The sequence below is a fragment of the Gopherus evgoodei genome, chromosome 19 (genome assembly GCF_007399415.2).
Source record: "Gopherus evgoodei ecotype Sinaloan lineage chromosome 19, rGopEvg1_v1.p, whole genome shotgun sequence".
Classification (NCBI taxonomy): Eukaryota; Metazoa; Chordata; order Testudines; family Testudinidae; genus Gopherus; species Gopherus evgoodei.
In genome coordinates this window covers 12,138,394-12,163,015 of record NC_044340.1, presented here as the reverse complement: position 1 = coordinate 12,163,015, position 24,622 = coordinate 12,138,394, and the positions used below count along the sequence as shown (strand labels likewise).

At 50.7% G+C, this 24,622-nt stretch overlaps 3 protein-coding genes across 5 annotated transcripts in view; 2 read left to right on the top strand and 1 right to left on the bottom strand.

Moving 5' to 3' along the window:
* The first annotated feature begins 53 nt into the window (after positions 1-53).
* THYN1 (thymocyte nuclear protein 1) lies at positions 54-6,320 on the top strand. 2 transcript variants are annotated; one of them, XM_030538409.1, is made up of 8 exons: positions 54-191; positions 830-913; positions 2,014-2,237; positions 2,780-2,848; positions 3,688-3,780; positions 4,804-4,899; positions 5,817-5,967; positions 6,084-6,320. In XM_030538409.1, exons 2-8 carry the CDS (start codon positions 871-873, stop codon positions 6,125-6,127), a joined length of 720 nt encoding a protein of 239 aa, XP_030394269.1. In that variant the 5' UTR covers positions 54-191; positions 830-870; the 3' UTR covers positions 6,128-6,320. The 2 variants fall into 2 exon arrangements, with proteins under 2 accessions (XP_030394269.1, XP_030394270.1); XM_030538410.1 differs by lacking the exon at positions 2,780-2,848.
* An 811-nt stretch (positions 6,321-7,131) lies between these two features.
* On the bottom strand, positions 7,132-20,958 carry VPS26B (VPS26, retromer complex component B). Its single transcript, XM_030538213.1, has 6 exons — positions 19,973-20,958; positions 15,281-15,437; positions 13,213-13,377; positions 11,992-12,167; positions 11,105-11,247; positions 7,132-10,531 (listed from the first exon to the last, which is right to left on the bottom strand). Exons 1-6 carry the CDS (start codon positions 20,193-20,195, stop codon positions 10,385-10,387), a joined length of 1,011 nt encoding a protein of 336 aa, XP_030394073.1. The 5' UTR covers positions 20,196-20,958; the 3' UTR covers positions 7,132-10,384.
* Positions 20,959-23,669: 2,711 nt separating this feature from the next.
* Positions 23,670-24,622, top strand: part of NCAPD3 (non-SMC condensin II complex subunit D3) — a 44,589-nt gene continuing 43,636 nt past the window's right edge. The window contains exon 1 of one of the 2 annotated variants that reach the window (XM_030538505.1): positions 23,670-23,793. In XM_030538505.1, coding sequence (XP_030394365.1) covers positions 23,730-23,793 — 64 coding nt within the window. In that variant the 5' untranslated portion in view covers positions 23,670-23,729. The remainder of the gene's footprint in view (positions 23,794-24,622) is intronic. The other variant, XM_030538504.1, reaches the window with a different exon arrangement.

Here is a 24,622-nt window from a genome sequence, read left to right as displayed (position 1 = left end):
GCTCTCGCATTGGCCGCTGGGCTGGGGGCAGGTCTTAAAGGCATTGCACGTTTGCATAACTTTTATTGCCCGCCGACCTTCAGCAGGCTAAGAGGCAGGCAGCCTGGGTCTGCTCCCCCCATCCCCAAGCCGCTGTGCAGCCAGGAGCATCCCTCCCCCCGCAAAGAGACGGGCTGCTGCACCCGCAGCTGGTGAGGAGAGCCCGGGGGGCGGAGGGGAGGAGTGAGCCATGGGGAGGCGGGGTAAGGGAGCGAGCCCTGGCATGGGGGAGGAGGGGAAGCAAGGCATGGGGATATGGGCTAATGGGAGGGAACGGGTTGGAGGGAGTCTGGGGGGCAATGACTGTTCTGCTGTGGTTACCAGGAAAGTTGCCCATTAAGCAGACATCAGGTTGGGCCAACACCTACCATTGGAGGATTCAAACCTGCCACCTAGAGCTGCAAGGCTCTGTCCCATGAACCATCCAGTGCTCCCAGGATAGGACACCAACGGCTGGCACCTTGAAGAGAGAATGTTTATACCCTTTCTGCTGCAGCAGCAGCAGCAGAGCTGGCACCCAGTCTGCTGCAGGGGTGGGAGAGAGGGGAAGGTGGACAGGGACGAAGGGAACATTTGTCCCCCCCAAAACCATCTTCAAAGGGTTCCAGATGATTGTACAAGTGTCCAACGTTAAGCAGTGGATACATTACAAATCACAGCAAAATACTAACATAATAGCATTTTTACTTCTTTAAACTCTTGAAATGAATGGAATGGTTTCTCTTTCTTTTTGCTTGAGTAAGTGGTAACAGCAAGTGTTTCCCAACCAGTATTCTCCCCCACCCCCCAGGTGCTTCTGCCTGCAGAGAAACTAGTTTGAGGAAGCCAGAGATGTCTCGGCCAGGCAAAAAGAGAAGCAGAGCAACATTGCCAGGTCAGTGCAGAAGTCTTAATCCGCTCAACAGCTGTAGCTTTTTGGCTGTTGGGTTCTCATATTTGGGTGTGGGTTCCAGCTGATAGTGAAAACATGGACAAATACTCTCTGTACTTGCCTGTAAACTGCCCACCTTTTCATAGGCCAGGATGTTGCAGATTGTGTGTTTCTCTTCTATAAATTGTCTGGGAGACCCCTATGGGCCTGACAGGACTTTTTCCATCTATAAATAAGGGATAATGATATTTCCCTACAGCACAAGGGTGTTGAGAGATTTAAGTAATTCATATTTGTAAAGCATCCTTAGATTGTCCACTGTTAAGGTACTCGAAGTCAAAATACTATGTAGCATTGTTATTACACTACTTGCTATGACACGGAAGAGTATTATCAAATAACTAAACAACTGCATTAGAGGCAATGTGACTTAGCGGTTAGGAAGTTGTATTCCCACCTCTGCTATTGATTTGCTGTGCAAACTTGAGCAAGTCACTTTTTCTCTGTGCCTCTGTTACCTGCTGTCTTGGCTGCATGCTTTTTAAGATTTTAACCATTTTCAGGCACGGACTGTCTCTTAGCATCTAGCACAATGGAGCCTGTACCTGAGGCTTCTAGCTGCTGTAGTACAGATTAAAAATAAAGTACACTATGATGTACAATTTTCGTATGTTCACTTACGGACTAATTCACAGAGTTTGGCTGCCTGCACTCAGTTTCATCTGTTGGTACAAAGTAGTCCAGTTGTTGCATTTCATTAGGGCCAGTTTTCTGAGTCAAACTAATACACTATTGTGGCTTTTCTATATTTAAATGACAGTACGAGCAAAATCTTGGCAATTGCTAGACCACAGCTGTCCAACAGTAAAAACGCCTTTTTTTTTTTTAACCTTGGAACACATTCCAGATATGCTGGAAATCTTTGTAAGTGATGTCAACTGCCTAAGCTAGGGGCTGGCATCCACCAAAAATTCCTTTTCTAGCCAAATATTGTCCCATATCAAGCCTGCTGGGATGTAAGTCAGGTGTTTACAGCAATTGGCAAATTAGGAAACAATGTGTTCTGATTTCTGCACTCACATTGTGGTTTTTTTAAAAAAAAGATAAAGAGGGGTCTGCTGCTAAATTCACCAAAAGTAAGACTCAGGAAGAGGAAGAATCCATGATACCTGCAGCTAAGGAGAGGAATTCAAAGCCTGTGGGGAGCGGCACAGGAAAGACTACTAAGGAGACCTGCCCTAGCGCGCAAGGAAGCAAGCAAGCATACAGCCACTGGCTGATGAAATCAGAGCCAGAGAGCAGGTTTGAGAAGGGAGTGGATGTGAAAGTAAGTACTTGATTTTCCTTACTGTCACCATCCCAGCATGTGTGCTCAGGGATGAGGAGGAATGGAAACTTATTTTTAGCTACAGGTTCTGTTTAATATCAAAATTACCTTATTTCTTTCTTTTACAATGAAGAGTCACTCTCTTCTCAAATACCCTTCTCTTTCTGGGAGCACGCACACACAGATTTCATTCTCCTCCAGACCCAGAGAGATCCTGTAAAAAAGCCCCACCGGGCACTGTGTGTGGAACTCAGTGTATGTACCTTGTGACCACGAATGGTGGAGTTGACCTTGCTAGGATTTTTATCTGCGGCAGCAGAGTGTCTTTCAGACCTGGTCCTTAGACTACCAGAGCATTCCCTCTATGGCTTAACTTTCTTTCCTTTAAACCAAGCAGGGACCAAAAGCTTTGTAAACCAGACAGTATGGTGAGAGATGCCCTAGAAACACATTCATGTACATAGACAATAAGAAAGGCCTCTGTCCATTAAATCCAAATTATAATCCAAGTCTAACCACCTGTTTTTAATTTGATTGGGCAGTTTGGCATTGAAGATTTAAAGGCTCAACCTAATCAGACAGCATGCTGGGATGGAGTCAGGAATTACCAGGTAAGGAGCAGTGATTGAAGGCCCTGATTGCAAATACAGCATTGCTGAAATATCACTATTGAAAACAATAAAAAAACAAATTAGCTCTCTTCATAAATGCCAAACTGCAGGCAAAATAGATGACTTGTCCACCCTGCCTTTTCCTGTGACCAAATTCTTCCCCTGGGTACGCTAAGCCATTTGTTCCTACTTGCTACACTTTGGTAAGAGCATATGTGGCTAATTATCTGTGGCTTAAAAAAAAATCTCCCCAGACATATTCAGACAGGCCAGTCCCCTGGAAAGTCACCTGGTTTTTCTGTCTGGTTTCAGAGAGAAATATGAAGGGTCAAAGCAAACAACCCTCATTTCTTGTCTTTTCCTTTCCTCTTCAGTTTTTTCCTACAAAGCCCCAGCTAACCTGAGTCCAGCTTCTTGTCTACGTAGTTTTCTGTTTCGGCACATTGGTACAGTGGGAAATCTAAGCACAATTTTGTCTCTTTATAAACAAAATCAGCTTTCCTGCTTGTTCTGTAACAGCAAACTTCAGACTCCTTCAGTTGCTGAATTAGTATGGCAGAGCTGCTGAATTCCATGTAGACTTTATAGCTACTAAGATCCTGGGTCTTTAGTCTGTTTTTCTTACTTGAACTTAGAAGAAAAAAAAATTTTTTTTTGACATTTGTAGGAATGTTTGTACGAGCAGGTCTGCAGCACCAGTGGCACTTCCATTCTTCCTTCCTGTTTCATTAAGGAGCTAATGGGGACAGCCTTTGGAAACCTTCCTATAGGGGACATTGCAGGCCCTCCTCATAGCTTAATTCCAAAGTTCAGTGGTCTCTTGTCTAATCATCTGACAGGCACGGAATTTCATGAGAGACATGAAAGTTGGACAAGAAGCATTTTTCTATCACAGTAACTGCAAAGAGCCTGGGATTGCTGGAATTATCAAGGTGAGAACCTCTTGCTAATCCTTGCAACAGTGCAATACTTGACTGCTGGTCTATTGGAAACAGAAGTAAAATTAGCCCTGCTCCTACCTCAGCCCCAGAGAAATGCAAGAGTAGCCTAATCATTAGTTGTGAAGAGCCTACAATCACTGGTTCACAGACCAGCAGTGCTGACTCCCCCACTTCACCCTTCCCCAATAGAAACAGAACCAGCTTATGCGATCTCACTGGTTTCATGCTGGAGTGTTTCCAGACAAGGCAATCAAGTTATGCCAGATTTACACCAGTGTCTGAATAGAATGTGGCTCATTGAATTCCACGCAGTTGTTTGTGCAGTCTTTCGGATTAGACCTGAAGCAGCTGACCTCTGTGAGCATGCAAGATTTTAAGAGTACATGGGTATCCCAATTTCTTGCCCACCATTGCAGTGCACTGGTGCATTGTTGCTCTCAGTGTTTTTTAAAAAGCTTTGAGCAGAGACTGTAAAGAAGCAGCTCATCCCATTAGAATGGAGCTCCTATGGTCATATCCAGGGAGCAACTGGCTAACTCTGCAGCAGTATTGCCCCATTACTCCTCATCAGGATCTTTTGGTGGACATCATATATCTTCTGCTGCTAGGAATACTTAGCTGGCTGATCATGAGAGATATAGGCAGAGTGCAGGAACCCCAGTCCCTGAGCATTCATTCTATCAGATGCCCTGCTTCAACACTCAATGACTATCTCCCAAGATGTGCGCTTTTGGCTGCTATTAGTTAGGGCCTTGAATTCTATGCCATTCTGACTGCAACCTTAGGAAAATTCCTTAAACCTCTGACTGTTTACCTATTTGGAAACTACATATACCTTACCAAGCTCAGAGGGTGCCTAGATAGCTACTTAGTATTTGTAAAGCCTAGTAGTGAAGGGCATGTTAATGGTGTTGCTTTTGATATGCCCTTCCTCTCATTTATGGGTGGGTCAGGAGGCATCAACAACTCTAGTCTTACTCAGGAGTCTCTGCTCTGCTTCCCTTTAAATTTTAGATTGTGAAGGAGGCCTACCCAGACCACACTCAATTTGACAAGAAGGACCCTCACTACGATTCCTCCAGTACCAAGGAGAACCCCAAGTGGTCGATGGTAATGTATTAAGTTAAACACACAGCCAGTTCTGAACATTGATGTGGTGGGCAGAGAAAGGGAGAGAATCTGATGGCCTCCCTGGTCTGTCAAAGCCCCTGTTCGAACCTACACCACCTCTGTCGTAAGAGGGAATTCATTCCAGTTGTTTCCCTGTTCCTTTGCTCTACCTTGGCCCCATCCTAGAGAATGCAGAGATCCATATATCTTTAAGTTCTTACCACCTCACCTGGAAACCCTGCTACCTGAAAACAGAACCTCTAGCCCCTCTGTAGTGCAGAGCTCAGTGGCCGGGGGAGGAAGATTACTCTGCACAACTGTAAGTCTCAAGCTGAATCTACACTAGGCAGTGTTAATTCCTCAAGCACAAGAACAAAGCCGTAGGGTAGTATTAGACATCAGCTCTACATCCCTAATAAAAGTCTTGTCCCTCAACAAGGAGATGGACTCATTGCTCTAATGCAGGGGCTCTCAACCTTTCCAGACTACTGTACCCCTTTCAGGAATCTGATTTATCTTCCCTACCCGCAAGTCACCTCACTTAAAAACTACTTCCTTACAAAATCAGACCTAAAAATACAAAAGCATCACAGCACATTATGACTGAAAAATTGCCAACTTTCTCATTTTTTACCATCTAATTATAAAATAAATCCATTGAATACAAATATTGTACTCACATTTCAGTGTGTAGTATATAGAGCAGTATAAAGAAGTCATTGTATGAGTTTGTGCTGACTTCACTAGTGCATTTTAGGTCATCTGTTGTAAAACTAGGCAAATATCTAGATGAGTTGCTGTCTCCCCTGGAAGACCTCTGCGTACCCCTGGTTGAGAACCACTGCTCTAATGTCAGTAGTTCTTGTCTATCTCTAGCAACTGTGCTCCCTCACTGCCCATGTCTCCCCACTCACCAGGTGGACGTCCAATTTGAGCGGATGACTAAGCGCTTCATCCCCCTGTCGGAGCTGAAGGCTCAACACCAGGCACACAGAGCTTCGGGAGGCCCGCTGAAGGACATGACACTCTTCACCAGGCAGAGGCTCTCCGTCCAGCCCCTGACAGATGGTAAGAACCTTCCCCCTACTAGGGAGGCTTTGACAAGATTCCTGCCAAGGAGAACCCCTTGCTTAGGTCACTAGTGTGTTCTGCTTTTGACTCTCTTTTCCTGCCCCTTCACCCAGAGGAATTTGAATTCGTCTTGAGCCTTGAAGAGAAACCAAGTTAGACAGACTGCAGCAGCGGGGCCCATCAAGGCTGAAAATTACCCCGCTTCAGCCAGGACCCTCCATTCCAAATGTATATTCTGAAACCCAGCCCCAGGGAAGACACTGCAAGCAGACCAAAATGAGGTGTATATATGCACTGTTATTTTGATGCACTGTGCTTACTTTTAAATAAAACTTTTTTGAAGTCAGTGATACCTATTTGATTTTTCAGGGATGGGGAAGGGTTTGCAGCTCCTGTTTACTGCAGAGAGAAGAAAAAAACTTGCCTTCCTGATTCTGTTTACAATAGGCGGTGCCAAGACACACAAGGCTCCTTCCACTCTTCAGTGCAAACCCTTTTGTGCTGCAGAGGGACAGAGATCTCTCAAGAGCGAGTATACACATTCAGCACTCAGGCTGCTTGGAGAGTTTATTTCAAGTTTTTAATACTGTAGCCTTTGGAGCCTAATCATGTGAGCTTTGGGTTTAAGCCTTATGCTGGGCTAGTGATTGGGGGCAGTTCACTTACTGGACCTGCTCTAGGTCAGGGGTTTTCAAACTGGGGGTCGGGACCCCTCGGGGTCGTGAGCTGTCAACCTCCACCCCAAACCCCGGTTGCCTCTAGCATTTATAATGGTGTTAAATATATTAAAAAGTGTGTTTAATTTGTTGGGGGGGGGGGGTTCCCACACTCAGAGGCCTGCGATACGAAAGGGGTCACCAGTAAAAAAGTTTGGGACCCACTGCTCTAGGTCCTGGTAAAAAGGAGAAAAAAACCACGCACTGGGATTGAATAGCTGTAAAAGTCACCCATCAGCACAGCTCTAGGTGCACTTTACATGGCTTAAAGTGGGGTCAATTAACTTTCCCCAGTAATAAGCACTTCTGGCTCCACACCCATACAGGCAGCACAGTGAGAGAAAAGGCTGGGTTCTTCCTCCCTCAGGTGTCTGCTGAGTGCCTGGCCTGAGGATAAGTACGATAGTTCCGAACTGCAATGTAAAACCACTTGGAGAAACCAATGCACAGCATTTAAAAGCCTAGAATGGCCCTTTTAATTCAAGAGACAAAAAACAAATTTTAAAACACAGCCATTGAAAAGATGATGAATTAAGAAACATGTAAACACTGCAGAGGCTAAATTACAAGTTGCACTGCTTGGTTCAGTACCTATGCACCACTCCCCACAGTGAGAATCTGCTTGGAGGAGAGGGGACACCCACAGCACAGGATAAAACAACCCCGCATGGAATGGGCTGCGAAAGCCACAATCGCTCCCCGCTCCTCTCATTAAACAGTTGTCTTTTTCTTTTCTGTAGTTTAAGTTGAATTGTCATGTCTGTCCTCTCAAGAGCCAATCATTACAGATGGGGTAGGTATCATCACCCCAAACACAGGGCATAATAGAAAGCAGGTTGAATGATCTAATCAGAGAAGGTAAAAATGTGGGGAGGGGTGGCTCTCACACCTAGTCCTATGAAGGGGAACACACAGGTGAGGAAGTTAGCAAAAGGAAACATTTTCACTCGTGCATCTTTTCCGACTAATCCCTCTTACAGTGACAAGCAGAAGCTGTCTGAAAATCTTCTAGGGAGGGGAGAGTGGGATTTCCATCTTGAGGCAATCTCCTCAGGTCCGTCACTGATCCTGTTTCACCACTCACCTAATGCAGAGATGTCTTCGCCCACTGGGCTCCTTAACACCAACACATACTACAACCAAGGCAAGTTTTTAAGCACAAAGGGATTTCAGGATGGCTGTTTTGAGATGAGGCAAAGGGGAAAGTGGATCAGCCATGCAGGTACCATCTGTTACCCGGACTGTCTCCCAAAGGGAGCCTCACCTGTTTTCAAATGATTGTGCATTGCCATGGTACACCTGGATCCCTCTCAATGGGGTAGACGCAGAGCAGGTTAGCCGCTGAAGAAGCATCCACGTTTGTTTGCTACACAAGGCTCAAAGCACACTGCTACCCCTATATATTATGTAACAAAGCAGCTGCCTTTACTAGGACTTTGCTTCAGTCTGAGGGAGGAGACTGCCATTCCAGTCCACAGCAGCAACCTCTCACGTACAGAGGCAGAGTAAGCCACACATCCTCGCTACTACAGTGCAGAACATGGTGTGACACTAGTGTTCACAGCAGAGAAGAGGCAATTAATGTCCCGTGGGATGGAGCAGGACTCTCCATCTAGGATAAGAACCATAGCCCTACATGTGACTGAGTGAAAATAAAACTTAGTTTGGCAAGCAGAAAACACATTTATCACTGAACTACAGAAACTTTCTTACTACGCAAACATCACCCCCCTCCCACCCAGACCCCACCATCACTACAGGCACCAGGGCACTGTCTCACACACAGCACGTTGCAGATGACGCTTTAACTTCCCAGCAGCAAGAGAACAGCTCTACATCCAACCGGAGGAAATTTCAGATTCAGAAGCAAGCCTGGCAGAACGTCAGGAAAATCATCAGTCTAGCTCCCATTAGAGGAAGCTGATGTCCCGGTTTAGTGCAGGTTTTTGTCTCCATATGCTGGTTGGACATTTTATTACCTGCTTCCTAGAAAGGGATCTAAAAAGGATGGAGAACATCCAAATCCAGTCGATCAGTTAAGTCTAAAAGACCATCTCTGAACTTTAAAGGAGGGCTGAATCCCTTCTGGGTACATTCTCATGATCCCACTTAACTCAAAAGATTAAATGGAGTTTATTTTAAGAGTGAAAGACATCCCATACTCAGGTCCTCAGATAGCTTCATGCCCAAAGACACCTCCATTCCTGTTCTCATCAGGCCCAACTGATCCAGAGCTGTCTGTATGGAAGCAGAAAGTTTTGCCTGCCATCTTGCTTCACATCAATAGGCAGCACATACTGGCCAGTAACTCCTTAAATGAAGGTGTCCCATTTGCCAGGAATAGTAATAGCCCATCCCAGGCGCTCAGGGGGTATTCTTCAAGCCTTTTGCATATAGGTACATTTAAAGAACACTCCCGTGTCCCCTCCTGTCCCACCCTGTTACCTTTTCAGATATTTTTCAGCCAATCAGGGAAGTCCCAATGAGGTTTAACCGCAGCACCACTGGGGTGAATCCTAGAGACAGATGAAGCAGAGTTTCATTCAAATCAACTGGAAACAAGGAGAAAGCCAGAAGGGAAACAGTCCACCATTTACTGCAGCACTTCAGAGGCTGCACAGGTCACTGCACTGATGCTGCTCTCTCACACTGAACACTTTTCCCTGTACAACTCTTTAAGAGACCTGACTGCAACTGCTTCCCACAGCAGCACGTGGAATCTGTACAACCGCTCTGCTATTACACTCTTAGCTCCAACATACATAAGCTTCCCAGGACTCAGCTGCACCAGTGTGGCTCTATCATACAGCATGGATTACAAACTACAGCCTGACCTCCCAGAGGCGAGACTATTAAGGCTCTGTGCACTCTCTTTCATTGGCCAGTTTCCTCCCAGACTCTCACTACCTAGCAGCTCAGCTAGCTCTCCCATACCTCATTTGCCCTTTACAGTATCCATACGCCTGTCAATTCCACACTCAGCTGCTATCTGCGTTTTTCAGTGTTAACTAATCCCCTTGCCCCCACCCCAAGATGCTGCATCCATGAGTTCCCAAGGCAGGGATACAAAGGCAGCATCATTTGCTACGCTGCACAATCTGGCTCTGATATTCACAGGGCTCATTCAACTAGTTATGTAACCGTTTGCAGCAGAAACTTAGCAACAGCATGGGGGTGGGAGGGGAGGGATGGGACAGCAAGCAGGCTACACCTCAAGCTTAAATTCTGCTCACACATACTCCTGCCTTCCAGCTAAAATGCTTCATCAGGCTCCCTCTTCCCACTCACCTCACGAGGGCTTCTCGATGGCAGCAAAATGCCTTTCTACATGCCCAAAGTGACACCCCTATCACAGAGGAGGAGCATCAAATTTCCCCTTCCCCATCCCCACTGCCATGCTGAAGGGGTCTCATGGCAACAGAAAAGTCAGGCAGCCCAATGGCCCCTGCACATGTAAAAGCAGCCTACCCCAGAGAAATGTAGGAGGTTGGGGAGCACTGAGGTACGTTCAACTTTGTGCTGTGGTTGCTGTAGCTTACATTGCCCCCTCCCCACCCTACTGGTCCTTCGAAGATCAGAATTAAGTCAAAAAACTGATGATTTTCATAAGTCTCTGGTGAAATATTTTCTTTTTCCATCGTTGCTGCTGCTGGCCCCGGACACTTGGGTTCTGAAGCAGCCTCGCTCCACAGGGCCTTTCACTGCCGGCTGTTGTTTTCTGCAGGTTGGCTGGGTGTCCTGGCCTCAGCATGGGAGGACGTCCCCTCAAACCGCTGAGAGGCAATGGCTGCCTGGTGGGACATGCTCTTCCTCACAATATCTCCTTTTCGCCATAGCACCACCTCCTGTCAGAACGCAGACAGCAGGACCCGTTAGGACATGCAACAGCTACGCTGGCCCCACCCAGGATGTACTCATAGGTCTGAACATCTGCCTAAGCTACTGGAGCACTAATTTGCAACCATCCCCATATGCTGGCCTATTCCACTCTCCATCCTTCAGCTGGGAAAAGCCATTACAACTTCAAGAGAGGGGCCCAGGCAGTGCAGACCTCTGGAAGGCCAGATGGTAGCACTTCATAGAGGATGGACCACAGGCAGCCACTACATGCCAGGTCTGTCCTAGTATGTTGGGCAACATTGCCGTGGTTAATGCAGTTCAGAGAATTGATAGGGGGATTACAGTGGATAAGCCCTCTCTGAGGAGCATCCCTAACAGACCCAGATACACAGGTGCCTTCTCTATCCACACTCCAAATGATCTGGCTCCAGTGGTTACCCAGGGAGGAGCATCCTCCCCCCACATCACCAGCCAGGTTGTCCAATATTCTTCTGTTGCTAGTTGTAATGGAGCACCTGAAGCAGCACTGGACTGGCTGGCTACAGTCCACCCCGCAGTGCAGTCACACCATTTTTCACCTGCTGTTTGAAGTAGCGCCTTTCTTCTTCATCTATCAGCACCAAGTTGAGGTAATAACGCACCGAGAACTTCTTATTGATGTCCCTCATAGTGGGCGTCAGCTCATAGCCCGCCAGGAAGAGTCTGATTGGAATGGATTCCCCTGCAAAAGCCATGAGTGTAGGCACAACATACTGAGTCAAATCTTACAAGGACAGCACCGGCACAGTAAGGTAAAACCAGAGCAAGCTAAGGCCTGCAACTCTGTGCCTGAGTGTGGCAGACCTTACCACTGCTGGATGGGGTTTGGGCCGAGTGCCCTCAGCTCCCACAGAATAGCAGTTAGCATGCTTACTCCTTAGCAAGGTTGTGCCCTTTGTGGCAAGTGTCCTTCCTCCACTTCAATAGCACAGGGTTCCCTTCATTGCCCACAGCATTGGAGGAGAAAGAGAATGGAATGACTTTCCTTCTAGCTACTGACATGGGAGTTCTAGAACATAACTGCACGTCACCACTGCAGAACACTATCATCCAGAGAGACCAGATCTCTCAGGGGATTGGCAATGAGGTAACGTACCAGCTTTCAGCACTACGTTCTGAGACCAGGCCCAGGTCAGTAGTGGAAGTCTATTCCCAACTGTGCCACTGACTTGCTAGGAGACTTAAAGACACCAGCATTGTGCCTCAATTTCCCCACGTTTGTAAGCTGCCATGAGATTCACCAGTGAAGAGGGATGCACAAGTCAGCTATTACACACAAGAAAACAGGCACTCAGTTGAAGACAGATGACAATTTTATGGGACTCACAATAGGGCCCACATTCCTACAAAAAAATAGTGTAAAATAAGCTCTTGTCCCCCAAAGATTCTAGGAGAGGAATGTAAATGCTTCCCCACCCCTTCTCACCTCTCACAGGTGCCCCATCCATGATCTCATATTTAGCTATTGTGTCATTCTCGTGGTAAACATTGGGGCCGGTCCCTGTTGTCTCTCTCTTGATGATATCTATCTCCATGTGTTTGATCTTGATCCGCACCAACAGGAAGTAGATTTTTCCAACAATCACATCTTTTAAGTGGTACCTTGGGAGGATAGGAAAGACAGTCATGATCAGTTTTGGTCTCTGCACAACAGAGCAAGAAAAGTTGACAAGCTGGAATGCGCCTGTCAGACACTTCCCCATTCTCCTCAGGGCCTACTTCAGATTCCCTGGGCACCCCAGCCCCATGTTCTGGGCTGCTCCAAGCGATAACTACGCATTCATGCTCAATTATCTGGACATCAGCAAGTCTGAGTGGGATTACTGGATAAAATAAGGAGACATCTTAGGCTGGACATTCATAAGAACTTCCCAACAACAAGATCCAAGTCTCCCAGTGGCAATTGCTTACGTAATTTAAAACAACACACCGCAGGAAGACGCTCCAGCACTGGGTGGGAAGGATGGACTAGATGTAGTCCAAACTGGTAATTTCCAACTTCTGTGCCTGGGTTAACAGCCACATAGTCCCACACTTAATCGTGCCACTCTGGGACTCCCAGACTCAGAACAATGGGAGTACTCAATCCGACTAAAATAAACCCACTTTCATAACAATTCTATGCACTCCCCACCTCAGTATGTGGGTGCAGATGCCACCATCTGGATAAAGCACATTCCAGGCTGGTGGTGAGAGGGGAGAAATCTAAAGCAGGAACAGGCCCAGCACTTCAATGAACTGCCTGCCATCCACAATAGGGAACAGAGAGAGCTAAGATAAATTACAGGGCCCCACCTGAAGTTTACACCGGGAGCTGCCTCTGCATATTTAGTCAAGTTAAGCAGCCTTTAAGGGTATGTCTACACAACAATTAGACTCTGGCTAAGGGGCAGTTTCATTCCTATAGACTTCTGGGCTCAGGCTGCAGCCCGGGGCTCTAGAACCCTGCAAAGTGCGAGGGTCCCAGAGCTGCAATCTGAGCACAGAAGTCTGCACTGCAATGAAACAGCCCCATGAGCCAGCTGTGGTTTTTGTTGTTTTGTTTTTGCAGTCGAGACATGCCTTAGGAGTACCACCCAGTCTACCCAGCAGGCTGCATCCCCTCACGCAGGGATTTTTACTCAGCAGCCATTCTCAGGACACTTACTTGGATTTGTTATACTCAAACTCGATGTGCAGGCAGTCCTCGATTCCCACCTCCATCTTGATAGAGGAATTGAGCTCTGGGTATGTGCTGAGTGTGTGCACAACGATGTCCATCTCCTTCACCACATCGTTTAATCTGCGGCTGACGGTCGCTCGGAGAAAGTACCTGAAAGGAGAACAGCTCATCCATCAGAACCCTGGCAGACGACCTCATTGGGTGCAAAACCCATGGAGGAAGGCATTAGGGTGGAGGAGAGAGGAATGTGGGCTTTGATGGAGCCGCTGAGACCATCTGGTCCATCCAGTCCTGTAACCTGCCTCCTGTAGTGGACAATACCTGATGGTTTAGAAGAAGGTGAAAGTCCTTTGCGGTGCACCTGCTGTACACAGGGGAGACGTTCCAGCCTGAACCCTATTGCTTATTGCCCTAAAGCATGAGACATAAGTACACTAATCACCACCTAGGTAACTAAATATCCATCATAAAATTATCCAGCCCTCTTAAATGCAGCCACAGCATTTGACTCACTGACTAGATTTCAAGGGGACAGCCCAACTCTGAAATAGGATTTGCAATTTGTAAACAACAACATGCAAGCAAGGCATTTCTTTGCATCTAAGCTACGATTAAAATAAGCAGCCCTGATTACCGAACTACTGAAACACATTTAACTGACTCTGCTGGAGACTGAAGCAAATGACCAGACATTGCTCTTTTATTGCCAAATAAATTGGAAGCATTTGGGAATCAGAAGAGACTTTGGTTTCTCTTATTTTTTAAACAAGAAAAAAAAAATAGAGCAACTCAAGTGAGATGTACATGCACAAGAGAAGCCATGACAGGCTGCATTTTACTACTGAGCCCGCCGCACAGCTTCTGGAACTGCACTCAGTACTTGACATGCTGTCCCAAGACAGCGCTGCATTCCATTATCACAAGTGTTGATAATTTAACATTCCATTTCAGCCAAGGATCAGATGCACAGAGCCTTCAGCCGGCGTGAGCGATCGCAGTTGCAGCACAGACAAGAAATATCAAGAAGTAACTGCAGACTGGAGGAACAGAGGCGAATCCAGAGAGAGAAGCATGGGTTTTAGAAGACGGGGAGAAAGAGGAATGACAAAAAGGGCCGAGACCTCCCTTTTCAAACATGTGGCTTTCACAGGAGTTGGTAGATTTTCCACAGATTTTCTAGGCATCCCACACACAGTATCTGAACTGTCAATCCATCCCCATGCCCTAGTGCTTCAACATGAAATGGGACTATACTGTGACCCCCTCCACACAAACAGCAGCTTGAGGGGCTCAACGCATGCACGCACATGAAGGGCCACAACTGAGTTTAAAAGGGAGAGGCCAGTAAATTGTTTATTTACTAGAGAGATACAGATTAGAAATTAATTTCTTCAGCAGCCTTTAGAAATTATCAGCATTGCCCTGTTCTCTCTACAGGGTTAACTGGGAGTGTGGTGCCCCTCTCAGCTGGGAATAGCATTTTATGCTGCGGGGAAACAGCTCGGGCTGGAATGCCTGGGAAATCAGATTTTAGAAATTACTGTCAGCTTGTTTTAAAATGATAGAAAATGGTTAGTTTAACAGCAGTTCAATCACTTTTCAATGACACGCCCCTCTTAAACAATTTCCCACAGATTTCAAAGGCTGTAGCACGAGCGCTAGTAGCTATGCCCTTCGTGGAGGTGGTTTTTTGGAGCGCTGGGAGAGCGGTGTGACTACACAAGCCATGTTAAAGTGCTACCGCAGCAGCGCTTTAACATTGCCAGTGTAGACTAGCCCTATGTTATCACACTGTCAAAGCTGTCAGTTCCCCATTGGCTTTTCAGTTGTTCTTTATTATATTTAAGGTAGATTGTAGTTCTATCCTTCCTAATTCGACTCTTAGACACAGGCATTAGACCCTCATGTTGCTGTACTATCTGTTGGTGTGTGTTTATTTGGGGTACCTTAGGTACTGTAGTTCTTACTAGAAAGACACTGCATGAAAACTAATGCACAGGGAGAAGGCTGAAGCTTGGGACCGGGAGAAACCCAACAGCAGGAGGAGACTCACCGTAACTTCACGTTCTGCCCCGTGTAGGACTCGTACGGTTTTTCCACATGTGTGAATTCAAAGTCGAATGTCTGTGACTGGGTGAACTCACCAGGACGGGCCAGATCCTTCACCAGAGAGACAAATTCATGGTGGTTTCCCCGGTCATAGTAGAGCTCTAGGAAGAGAATACTTGGTTAAGCAGTGCTGTTCACTCCCACGGGAGGTCAGCTTTGGGACAAGAACTGCAGGAAATGGGCATGGCAGAAAGGAACCAGTCCCCTACAAAGCCTCTTCCCCATTCTATCCGTTCTCCTCCACTTCCCAGAGATAGAATATATCCCTGGAAATCATGAGGTTCAAACACTAAGGGCCATGCTTCATCCAGCCCCAACTGGGCCAGATACACAGTGAATGGAGTGAGCCAGGGTCTAAAGAGTAGAGATGCACAGTTAGGTCCTTGACCCATCACGGGCCCAAGCTCATTTTGAAGTGCCAGTAAAAACGAGGATCCTATTTTGCAGATTGGTTTGTGCATCCTAGAAATCAGCAGTTTTGTTCCCCTCACTGGACAACTCATGTTCGCACAGTGGCTTACATTCTCCTCTCTCAAGCGCATGACCAAGAGTTCAACACAACAGAAAGAGCGCTCTCTTAATAGTTCCATTTAGCAAGTCTAGACTGCTGGATTCCATTCTTGGGTCTGCCACTAATTTATTGTGACATCCTCAATACTTCCCTCTTCTGTATGCTTTTTTCCTCATCAATTAAATGTTGTCAGCTACTCATCTCCTTTACTACGTAAATATCTGTAAATTGCTTGAGGATCCTCAAAGTGTCATCCTCCATTGTACAAGTTGAAAAGAAATAAGACATCCCATGAGCTCATGCAAAATATCCAACCCACGGGAAGGGGAACAGGACAGGCTGGGGTCAAAAATAACTGAGAAGGTTGATAAATATTCCACTCCCATGAAAGCAAGTGAAGCGAGAGGAGGCAAAGAAAGCAGGCGCGGAGATTCCCACGATGTCTCTTCAGCTTTACTCACTTAACCCCACCTACAAAAACAAACCAGAACATCTACGTGGGTCAGTTTAATCAAGGTTAATATATCCAGACTACCTGCAAAGACAAGGAACCATCACAAAGCAAATCAGCAGCTAGTGCCATCCCTTCTCTCATCACTTCCTGCAGATCCTCACCTTCCAAGTCTAGGCACTGGACTTCTAACCAGTAAAAAACAAAGCCCCAAGGCTCCCCCGAAATGGGGAAAGCAGCGACAATGCAGAAGTGTGGGGCTACGAGGCTTCCATTTATCACTGCTCATGCCTCCCAAAGAACGATAAAGCAACAGAAAGCGCAGAAGTGGCCCCATTAGCTCCAGGGAACAAAAAAAAGGGTAAAGAACCCCATTGATTCCACAGTATGCCAGCACTCAGCATGTGACCACGCAGAGAACACATCTTCAAGGGGTAAAGCTAAGCTGATGGCTCTAGGACGGATACATGTATGGCCAGGGAAATGTTAGGGAACAAGGGTATTGTGGAAGAGTTGCTCAAACCAGCTGCAGATAAAAAGGCAGACATTTTCCTGCGCCCTCCCAATTGTTCCAGCAGTTCTCCAAGCATAGCCACGACCAAGTGACCATCTTTAATATAAGGTAGCCCATAGAAACTACAGCCCCTAGAATGTAATTTTCCATCTTGATCCAAAATAACAGAAAGTGACACACTGCGGGACCTGTATTCAGCTTGCTATTATACACAAGGGTAAAGGCAATCTACTCCAGTTTCCTGCATGCTGTGCTCCCAGAAAGTGCCAAAACAGCCCTTTGGTTAGGAAAAGTTTGGGCAACCCTCATTCTTACAATCTGGATCTGAAGTCACAGCTAAGACCAGGTCAAATATTATCACATGTCCACTGAACCCCACTGCAGAGGCTTTCTGAAGGGCGGTCTTGTCGTTAGGGTACTAGCCTGGGCTGGAATAATCTCTGTGTTTGTACAGCACCTAGCATAACCAAGCCCTGATCTTGGTTGGATCCTCTGGGTGCTAATGTAATACAATGATATACTAAAGCATCTCTCCATTCAACACACCTCCACAAAGAGAGAGGAGTGATGCTCCCTTATGTGACGGGGAGGGAATGCAGAAGTGACATACAAAGAGACATGGACTCATCTCACGGCACAATGGCAAAGGCAGTGACTGAGTTTAAACTGGGAAAAAACAGACTGCCAGCATACTAGGCTCCCAGCAACTATTGCCCAGGGGCTGAGATTGGCACTTAAACCTTTAGAGGAGGAATCGAGGAGTTTTCATATTTAAAAAGACATCAGCATGTCAAACATTCGAAAAAAATCCCCATTTGAGTTGTTCAGCAAAACCAGAGTTTTCCATTATGACTTTTTTTTTTTTTAAATCTACCAGCATTTTTAGGATGATCGCAGAGAACAGACACTGCAGACAGACAGATGTCCAAAAAGGAAACTGCACTATCCATCCATCCGTCCGAGGAGAAACTGTGCTGGACGTTAACCAGAGAATCAGATACAGGACTCCTGAATTGTATTCCCAGCTCCATCACAGATCCTATGATCTTAAACAAAACACACTATTTCCCTGTGTTCAGTACCCCATCTGTAAAATGGGGGTAATGCCTACCTCCTCACCTCAGAGTCTAAATCCCTACTGTGAAGCATTTGGAGTTGGAAGATGCTATAGACGCACAATCAGTTATACCACCTTTCAGATTACTGGGGCTGCTTTTTTGTTTTGTTTAAAGCAATATAACCAAGCACAGCCTGGACCTCAAGTCTGGATATGAAAGCTCTCTTTATACCTTTAACAGACACATACTACTTATATAGTGCTTCATGAAGTCAAAGCACTGAGCAAATGAATCAGTCTTCCAAACTCCTCTCTATGTATTATTTTTGGAATATCCGAACACCTAGAAGCCCTAGTTATGGACCAAGACTCTACTGCACTACATGCTGTACAAACACAGAACAGAAAACCACCCCACCTTCCCCAAAGAGCTTAGAACCTAAGCACTCATTTTACAAATGGGGAAATGAGACAGGTGGACTGTCCAAGGCCGCACAGTGAGGTACTGGCGGAGCAGAGAGGAAACCTCATGCTCAGCTTACTCTGGAGATTTTAAACCCAGAGGCAGGTTATAATCCAGTTTCTGATAATGGAGCCTGTTTATATATAATTAGTTGTACTTTCTCTGAATGCAGAAGTATAACATGTGATGCAAGTGGAGAAAATCAGAAAAGAATTTAAGTAAAGATGGTGGGGCTGGGTGAGGAAAAACATCAATTTCATCTTCTGTGCCAAGGGGTTTACAAGGAAATGCGATCCATCTCAAGTTGAAAATGTTGATCACATTGATGTGCAAGTGAACAGCTTCTACCAAGATATTTAGAGCAGACAGGGCCATGGATTTAAGGTCTTGTCTGAAAAGTCCTACACATGCATGGTACAGAGTTAATAAACAAATAAAAACTGTGCAAGTTACTCTAGGGTTTATCACTTCTTATAACTCAGACGAGTCCACAAAACGTTTAGTTCTTTATAAAAACAGCATAGTGGGTATGGCGAACACCCTCCCTCCTGTTATGGGGGGAGGGAAGCACTTATCTCAATTGGGTTTGCACAATATAAAATCTCCAAATTCAAACTGCAATCGCAGACGTAACAGCTCAGGTACCAGATGACTTTATATGGCTAAGTGGGCTTGGCCACCCCAACAGGATGAGAAGAATCAATGGACCTGGGGACAGCAAGCTTTGAAAGGAAAGGAAGCTGACCCACAAGGGTAGTTGGCTTCTGGCGCATAGCTCATGAATTGAAATGTGCACATATACCAGCTGGTCTGTTGCCTCATTCCCTCAATGTAACAATTACCTCCCAAGGCAGCCCTGCCTATCACACACAATGTAATCAATAGCACAGTAAATGCAGCTAGAGATGTAGCAACATGTTAATAAAAAGGATGGAGAATAATAAAGAACCCACTTTATTCAGCATAAGAAATGCTGCTGCCAAGATATTAGAACTTAAAAATAACCCTGGAGGTTTGAATCTGAATTTAAAAATCTCTCTATATATTTCAGAGCTCAGGTCACTGAATTGAGCAGAAACAGGAAAATAGGATGACCTGGAAAAAGAGTGTTAGTACCTCCACTCTGCACAGACTCAAGGGTCTACAACACATGGATTGTCCAAACCTAAAACGGGATTTGAAATAATTTCTGATAATCAAGAGACTTTTCAGTGTAATTACAAGACGTTGGGCATCATAACCCAGTTTCCCAGAACAGGATGCAGTGTAACTACACTCCCATTTCCTAGGCTAATGGAGATGGAACCATGCCAGTGTTAACATTTAAGTATATTCAACCTGGAGGAATTACTAATGCAAAACATATAAATAAGACTCCATGCAATGCACTGCTACGTATTGCTGCCCTCACCGAAGATGTTTCATTTTTGATTTTCAGAGTGGAAAGAGCAATCAGACTCCAACCAGAGAAATCACTGCAGGATGGCAGGCCCATGACTGTGTTACAAGCAAGCTTTAGGAAGCTGTGAGCCCAACCCACTCCTTCATGCTGATACTAATTACCCCTCCCCTCCACCCTCCCAATTAAAGTCCCTGGTGTTCCACCATGCAATACTCACACCCCCTCATTCCCCTCTCACCAATTTGTCCAATGAACTCCACCTTGATGCCTTGGTGCTCCAGCCGTTTGTTTGGGTGCTTGAGGGTGAGGGTGACCCGACCTGATACTGTCTCCCCATCATAGAATAGGAAATATTTCTCCTTCTTGCCCTCTTCAGTCTTGTGCTCAGCCCTGCGCCTGCTCTCTGCATCGCTCAGCACCAGCTCCAACTCCGCACTCTGCCCAAACCCAAAGAAGCTCATCTCACTGCTGGGGAGGAGGGGAGGACAATCCCAGAGGACTAGTGGGGATGCTGTGGGGAATGGGGTAAAGTACTTCAGGGAGAACCGGAGGAGTGGCGTCTGAGGATTTTGTTTTCTTCAAGGGGCTCTAATACTATGGTGCTGGATGCAGTACAGAAACCCAGATAAGGAGAGAGGATGTAGTCCAATTTTGGGGATGAAAACTGTAATGCTAAAGAACCTGGGGAGGGTCAATCCTAGGAAGCTGGGACACTTCAGGATGGAAAAGGGTTCAGTACAGCTCAAAGGCACTAGAGAAATATATATTTCTGGGGGAAAGGGATGAAGTAACCTCAGAGCGCTAGAGAGCTTCTGTTGCTTAGGAAGGGGAGTATGTTGCAACCCAGAAGGCTGCAGCTTAAGGAAGGGTAGTCCAATGCAACCAAGAGAGGGCCTAGAAAGCTGTTTAGAAGGGCGATGTAACAGCCTAAGAAGCTGCTGCTGTTTAGGAAAGGGATGCAACACAAAGGTCGCCTACGGAGTCTGCAGCCGCTGCTAGGAGATGAAGTACAAGGGACGGCCGCAGCAGTTAGAGACTGAGGGGTTCAATGCACGCCGGGGTGCTCTGTTATTTCTTACCTTCGCTACTCAGGAAGGGGTGGAGGGGTGCTGGGTAACAAAACAGGAGCACTTACCGCTTGGGGTGGGAGGTGCAATGCAGCAGGGGCACCAGTGCTGGGGGAAGGAGATACAACTGGGAGAGTCCCCCCAGTCGGAAGATATAGAGCGAACCCCGGCTGTGGGGCGGGGGGTGCAAGCGGGGAGGGGCCCCGGCTGTGGGGCGGGGGGTGCAAGCGGGGAGCGGCCCTGGCTGTGGGGCGAAGGGGGTGTAAGCGGGGAGGGGCCCCGGCTGTGGGGCGAAGGGGGAGGGGTCCCGGCTGTGGGGCGAAGGGGGAGGGTAAGCGGGGAGGGGCCCCGGCCGTGGGGCGAAGGGGGAGGGGCCCGGCCGTGGGGCGAAGGGGGAGGGGCCCGGCCGTGGGGCGAAGGGGGAGGGGCCCGGCCGTGGGGCGAAGGGGGAGGGGCCCGGCCGTGGGGCGAAGGGGGAGGGGCCCGGCCGTGGGGCGAAGGGGGAGGGGCCCGGCCGTGGGGCGAAGGGGGAGGGTAAGCGGGGAGGGGCCCCGGCTGTGGGGCGAAGGGGGAGGGCCCCGGCTGTGGGACGAAGGGGGAGGGTAAGCGGGGAGGGGCCCCGGCTGTGGGACGAAGGGGGAGGGGCCCCGGCTGTGGGACGAAGGGGGAGGGTAAGCGGGGAGGGGCCCCGGCTGTGGGGCAAAGGGGGAGGGTAAGCGGGGAGGGGCCCCGGCTGTGGGGCAAAGGGGGAGGGTCCCGGCTGTGGGGCGAAGGGGGAGGGTAAGCGGGGAAGGGCCCCAGCTGTGGGGCGAAGGGGGAGGGTAAGCGGGGAGGGGCCCCGGCTGTGGGGTGAAGGGGGAGGGGCCCCAGCTGTGGGGCGAAGGGGGAGGGTAAGAGGGGAGGGGCCCCGGCTGTGGGGCGAAGGGGGAGGGGCCCCGGCTGTGGGGCGAAGGGGGAGGGCCCCGGCTGTGGGGCGAAGGGGGAGGGTAAGCGGGGAGGGGCCCCGGCTGTGGGACGAAGGGGGAGGGCCCCGGCTGTGGGACGAAGGGGGAGGGTAAGCGGGGAGGGGCCCCGGCTGTGGGACGAAGGGGGAGGGGCCCCGGCTGTGGGGCGAAGGGGGAGGGTAAGCGGGGAGGGGCCCCGGCTGTGGGGCGAAGGGGGAGGGGCCCTGGCTGTGGGGCGAAGGGGGAGGGTAAGAGGGGAGGGGCCCCGGCTGTTGGGCGAAGGGGGAGGGCCCCGGCTGTGGGGCGAAGGGGGAGGGTAAGCGGGGAGGGGCCCCGGCTGTGGGGCGAAGGGGGAGGGTAAGCGGGGAGGGGCCCCGGCTGTGGGGCGAAGGGGGAGGATCCCGGCTGTGGGGCGAAGGGGGAGGGTAAGCGGGGAGGGGCCCCGGCTGTGGGGCGAAGGGGGAGGGTAAGCGGGGAGGGGCCCCGGCTGTGGGGCAAAGGGGGAGGGGCCCGGCTGTGGGGCGAAGGGGGAGGGTAAGCGGGGAGGGGCCCCGGCTGTAGGGCGAAGGGGGAGGATCCCGGCTGTGGGGCGAAGGGGGAGGGTAAGCGGGGAGGGGCCCCGGCTGTGGGGCGAAGGGGGAGGGTCCCGGCTGTGGGGCGGGGGGGAGGGTAAGCGGAGAGGGGCCCCGGCTGTGGGGCGAAGGGGGAGGGGCCCGGCTGTGGGGCGAAGGGGGAGGGTAAGCGGGGAGGGGCCCCGGCTGTGGGGCGAAGGGGGAGGGTCCCGGCTGTGGGGCGAAGGGGGAGGGTAAGCGGGGAGGGGCCCCGGCTGTGGGGCGAAGGGGGAGGGTAAGCGGAGAGGGGCCCCGGCTGTGGGGCGAAGGGGGAGGGGCCCCGGCTGTGGGGCGGGGGGGAGGGTAGGCGGAGAGGGGCCCCGGCTGTGGGGCGAAGGGGGAGGGTCCCGGCTGTGGGGCGGGGGGGAGGGTAAGCGGAGAGGGGCCCCGGCTGTGGGGCGAAGGGGGAGGGGCCCCGGCTGTGGGGCGGGGGGGAGGGTAGGCGGAGAGGGGCCCCGGCTGTGGGGCGAAGGGGGAGGGTCCCGGCTGTGGGGCGGGGGGGAGGGTAGGCGGAGAGGGGCCCCGGCTGTGGGGCGAAGGGGGAGGGGCCCCGGCTGTGGGGCGGGGGGGAGGGTAGGCGGGGAGGGGCCCCGGCTGTAGGGCGAAGGGGGAGGATCCCGGCTGTGGGGCGGGGGGGAGGGTAAGCGGGGAGGGGCCCCGGCTGTGGGGCGAAGGGGGAGGGTCCCGGCTGTGGGGCGGGGGGGAGGGTAAGCGGAGAGGGGCCCCGGCTGTGGGGCGAAGGGGGAGGGGCCCGGCTGTGGGGCGAAGGGGGAGGGTAAGCGGGGAGGGGCCCCGGCTGTGGGGCGAAGGGGGAGGATCCCGGCTGTGGGGCGAAGGGGGAGGGTAAGCGGGGAGGGGCCCCGGCTGTGGGGCGGGGGGGAGGGTAAGCGGAGAGGGGCCCCGGCTGTGGGGGTGCTATGGGAGGCCCTGCTGGTGAGCACCCAGCCCCCCGAGCCGGGTCTCTGCAGGGCTAATGAAGCGCAGCGCTCACTCCGCGGCGCGGGAGCCGGGCTCGGAGCTCGCGCGATGCAGACCCCGCTCCAGGATGGGTGGCAGGGACGCGGCAGCTCGCGCTCTGCCCTGGCTGACTGGCACTAGCTGCGCTCGAGCTGTCCTCCAAGGCCGGGCCTCGCACTGCGCAAGCGCCGCCTGGCCCGGCCTCGCTTCCTCACATTGCGCAAGCGCCATCTCCCCATTCCGGGGCTCGCTCCCCGCGCAGGCGCCTTGGCTCCGCTGTGAGCGCCCCGCGCAGGCGCAGTGGGCCAGCCAGGCCCCGGCCTCCGCTGACAGCGGATGGTGATTGGCCGCTGCCGGGCCGGAGCGCGGATTGGCTGGTTCGAAGGCACCGGCGGCGCCGAAGCGAGGAAGGCAGGATGGTGGCGGCCGAGGGGCCCCTGCGAGGCTTGGAGAGCTGGGGCCTGCGGGCGGTCAGTGCGGGTAAGCAGCGGGAGGCCTGAGTCCGGCCACGGGGCTGCCGGGGGGCGGGGAGACCTGGGGGGGCGCAGGGGTTCGGCGGGAGGAGGCACAGGCCGGGGGCTGAAAGAAGAGGGGATCCGGCGGGGAGAGGCCGAGGGGGGACGGAAAGAGGAGGGGGGCGGGTGGGGGGAACTGAAAGAGGAGGGGGGCGGGGAAAGAACTGAAAGAGGAGGGGGCGGGTGGGGGGACTGAAAGAGGAGGGGGAGGGAGAGGCTGGGGGGGACTGAAAGAGGAGGGGGGAGGGAGAGGCTGGGGGGGACTGAAAGAGGAGGGGGGAGGGAGAGGCTGGGGGGGAACGAAAGAGGAGGGGGGAGGGAGAGGCTGGGGGGGAACTGAAAGAGGAGGGGGGAGTGAGAGGCTGGGGGGAACTGAAAGAGGAGGGGGCGGGTGGGGGAGAGGGAGAGGCGGGAGGGGACTGAAAGCGGAGGGGGGAGAACTGAAAGGAGGGGGCGGGTGGGGGGAGGGAGAGGCTGGGGGGGACTGAAAGAGGAGGGGGGAGGGAAAGGCTGGGGGGGACTGAAAGAGGAGGGGGGAGGGAGAGGCTGGGGGGGACTGAAAGAGGAGGGGGCGGGTGGGGGGGAGGGAGAGGCTGGAGAGAACTGAAAGAGGAGGGGACGGGTGGGGGGAGGGAAAGGCTGGGGGGACTGAAAGAGGAGGGGGCGGGTGGAGGGGAGGGGGGAGAACTGAAAGAGGAGGGGGGTCGGGAGAGGTTGGGGGGACGGTTCTGTAGCTTCAGGGGGGTGAAGGATGGAAGAGCTCTAGGGGGTTGAGGTGGCGACTGCTTCTTCTC

What these genes read in the sequence shown, in the direction of transcription:
- THYN1 (XM_030538409.1), top strand. Translation starts at nt 871, where the DNA reads ATGTCTCGGCCAGGCAAAAAGAGAAGCAGAGCAACATTGCCAG. An exon ending in AAGCAGAGCAACATTGCCAG is followed by an intron (nt 914 to 2,013) that starts GTCAGTGCAGAA and finishes TTTAAAAAAAAG; the next exon opens with ATAAAGAGGGGTCTGCTGCT. An exon ending in CGTCCAGCCCCTGACAGATG is followed by an intron (nt 5,968 to 6,083) that starts GTAAGAACCTTC and finishes CCCTTCACCCAG; the next exon opens with AGGAATTTGAATTCGTCTTG.
- VPS26B (XM_030538213.1), bottom strand. Translation starts at nt 20,195, where the DNA reads ATGAGCTTCTTTGGGTTTGGGCAGAGTGCGGAGTTGGAGCTGGTGCTG. An exon ending in TTTGAGTATAACAAATCCAA is followed by an intron (nt 12,168 to 13,212) that starts GTAAGTGTCCTG and finishes TATCCTCCCAAG; the next exon opens with GTACCACTTAAAAGATGTGA. An exon ending in GGATGGGGCACCTGTGAGAG is followed by an intron (nt 11,248 to 11,991) that starts GTGAGAAGGGGT and finishes TGGCTTTTGCAG; the next exon opens with GGGAATCCATTCCAATCAGA.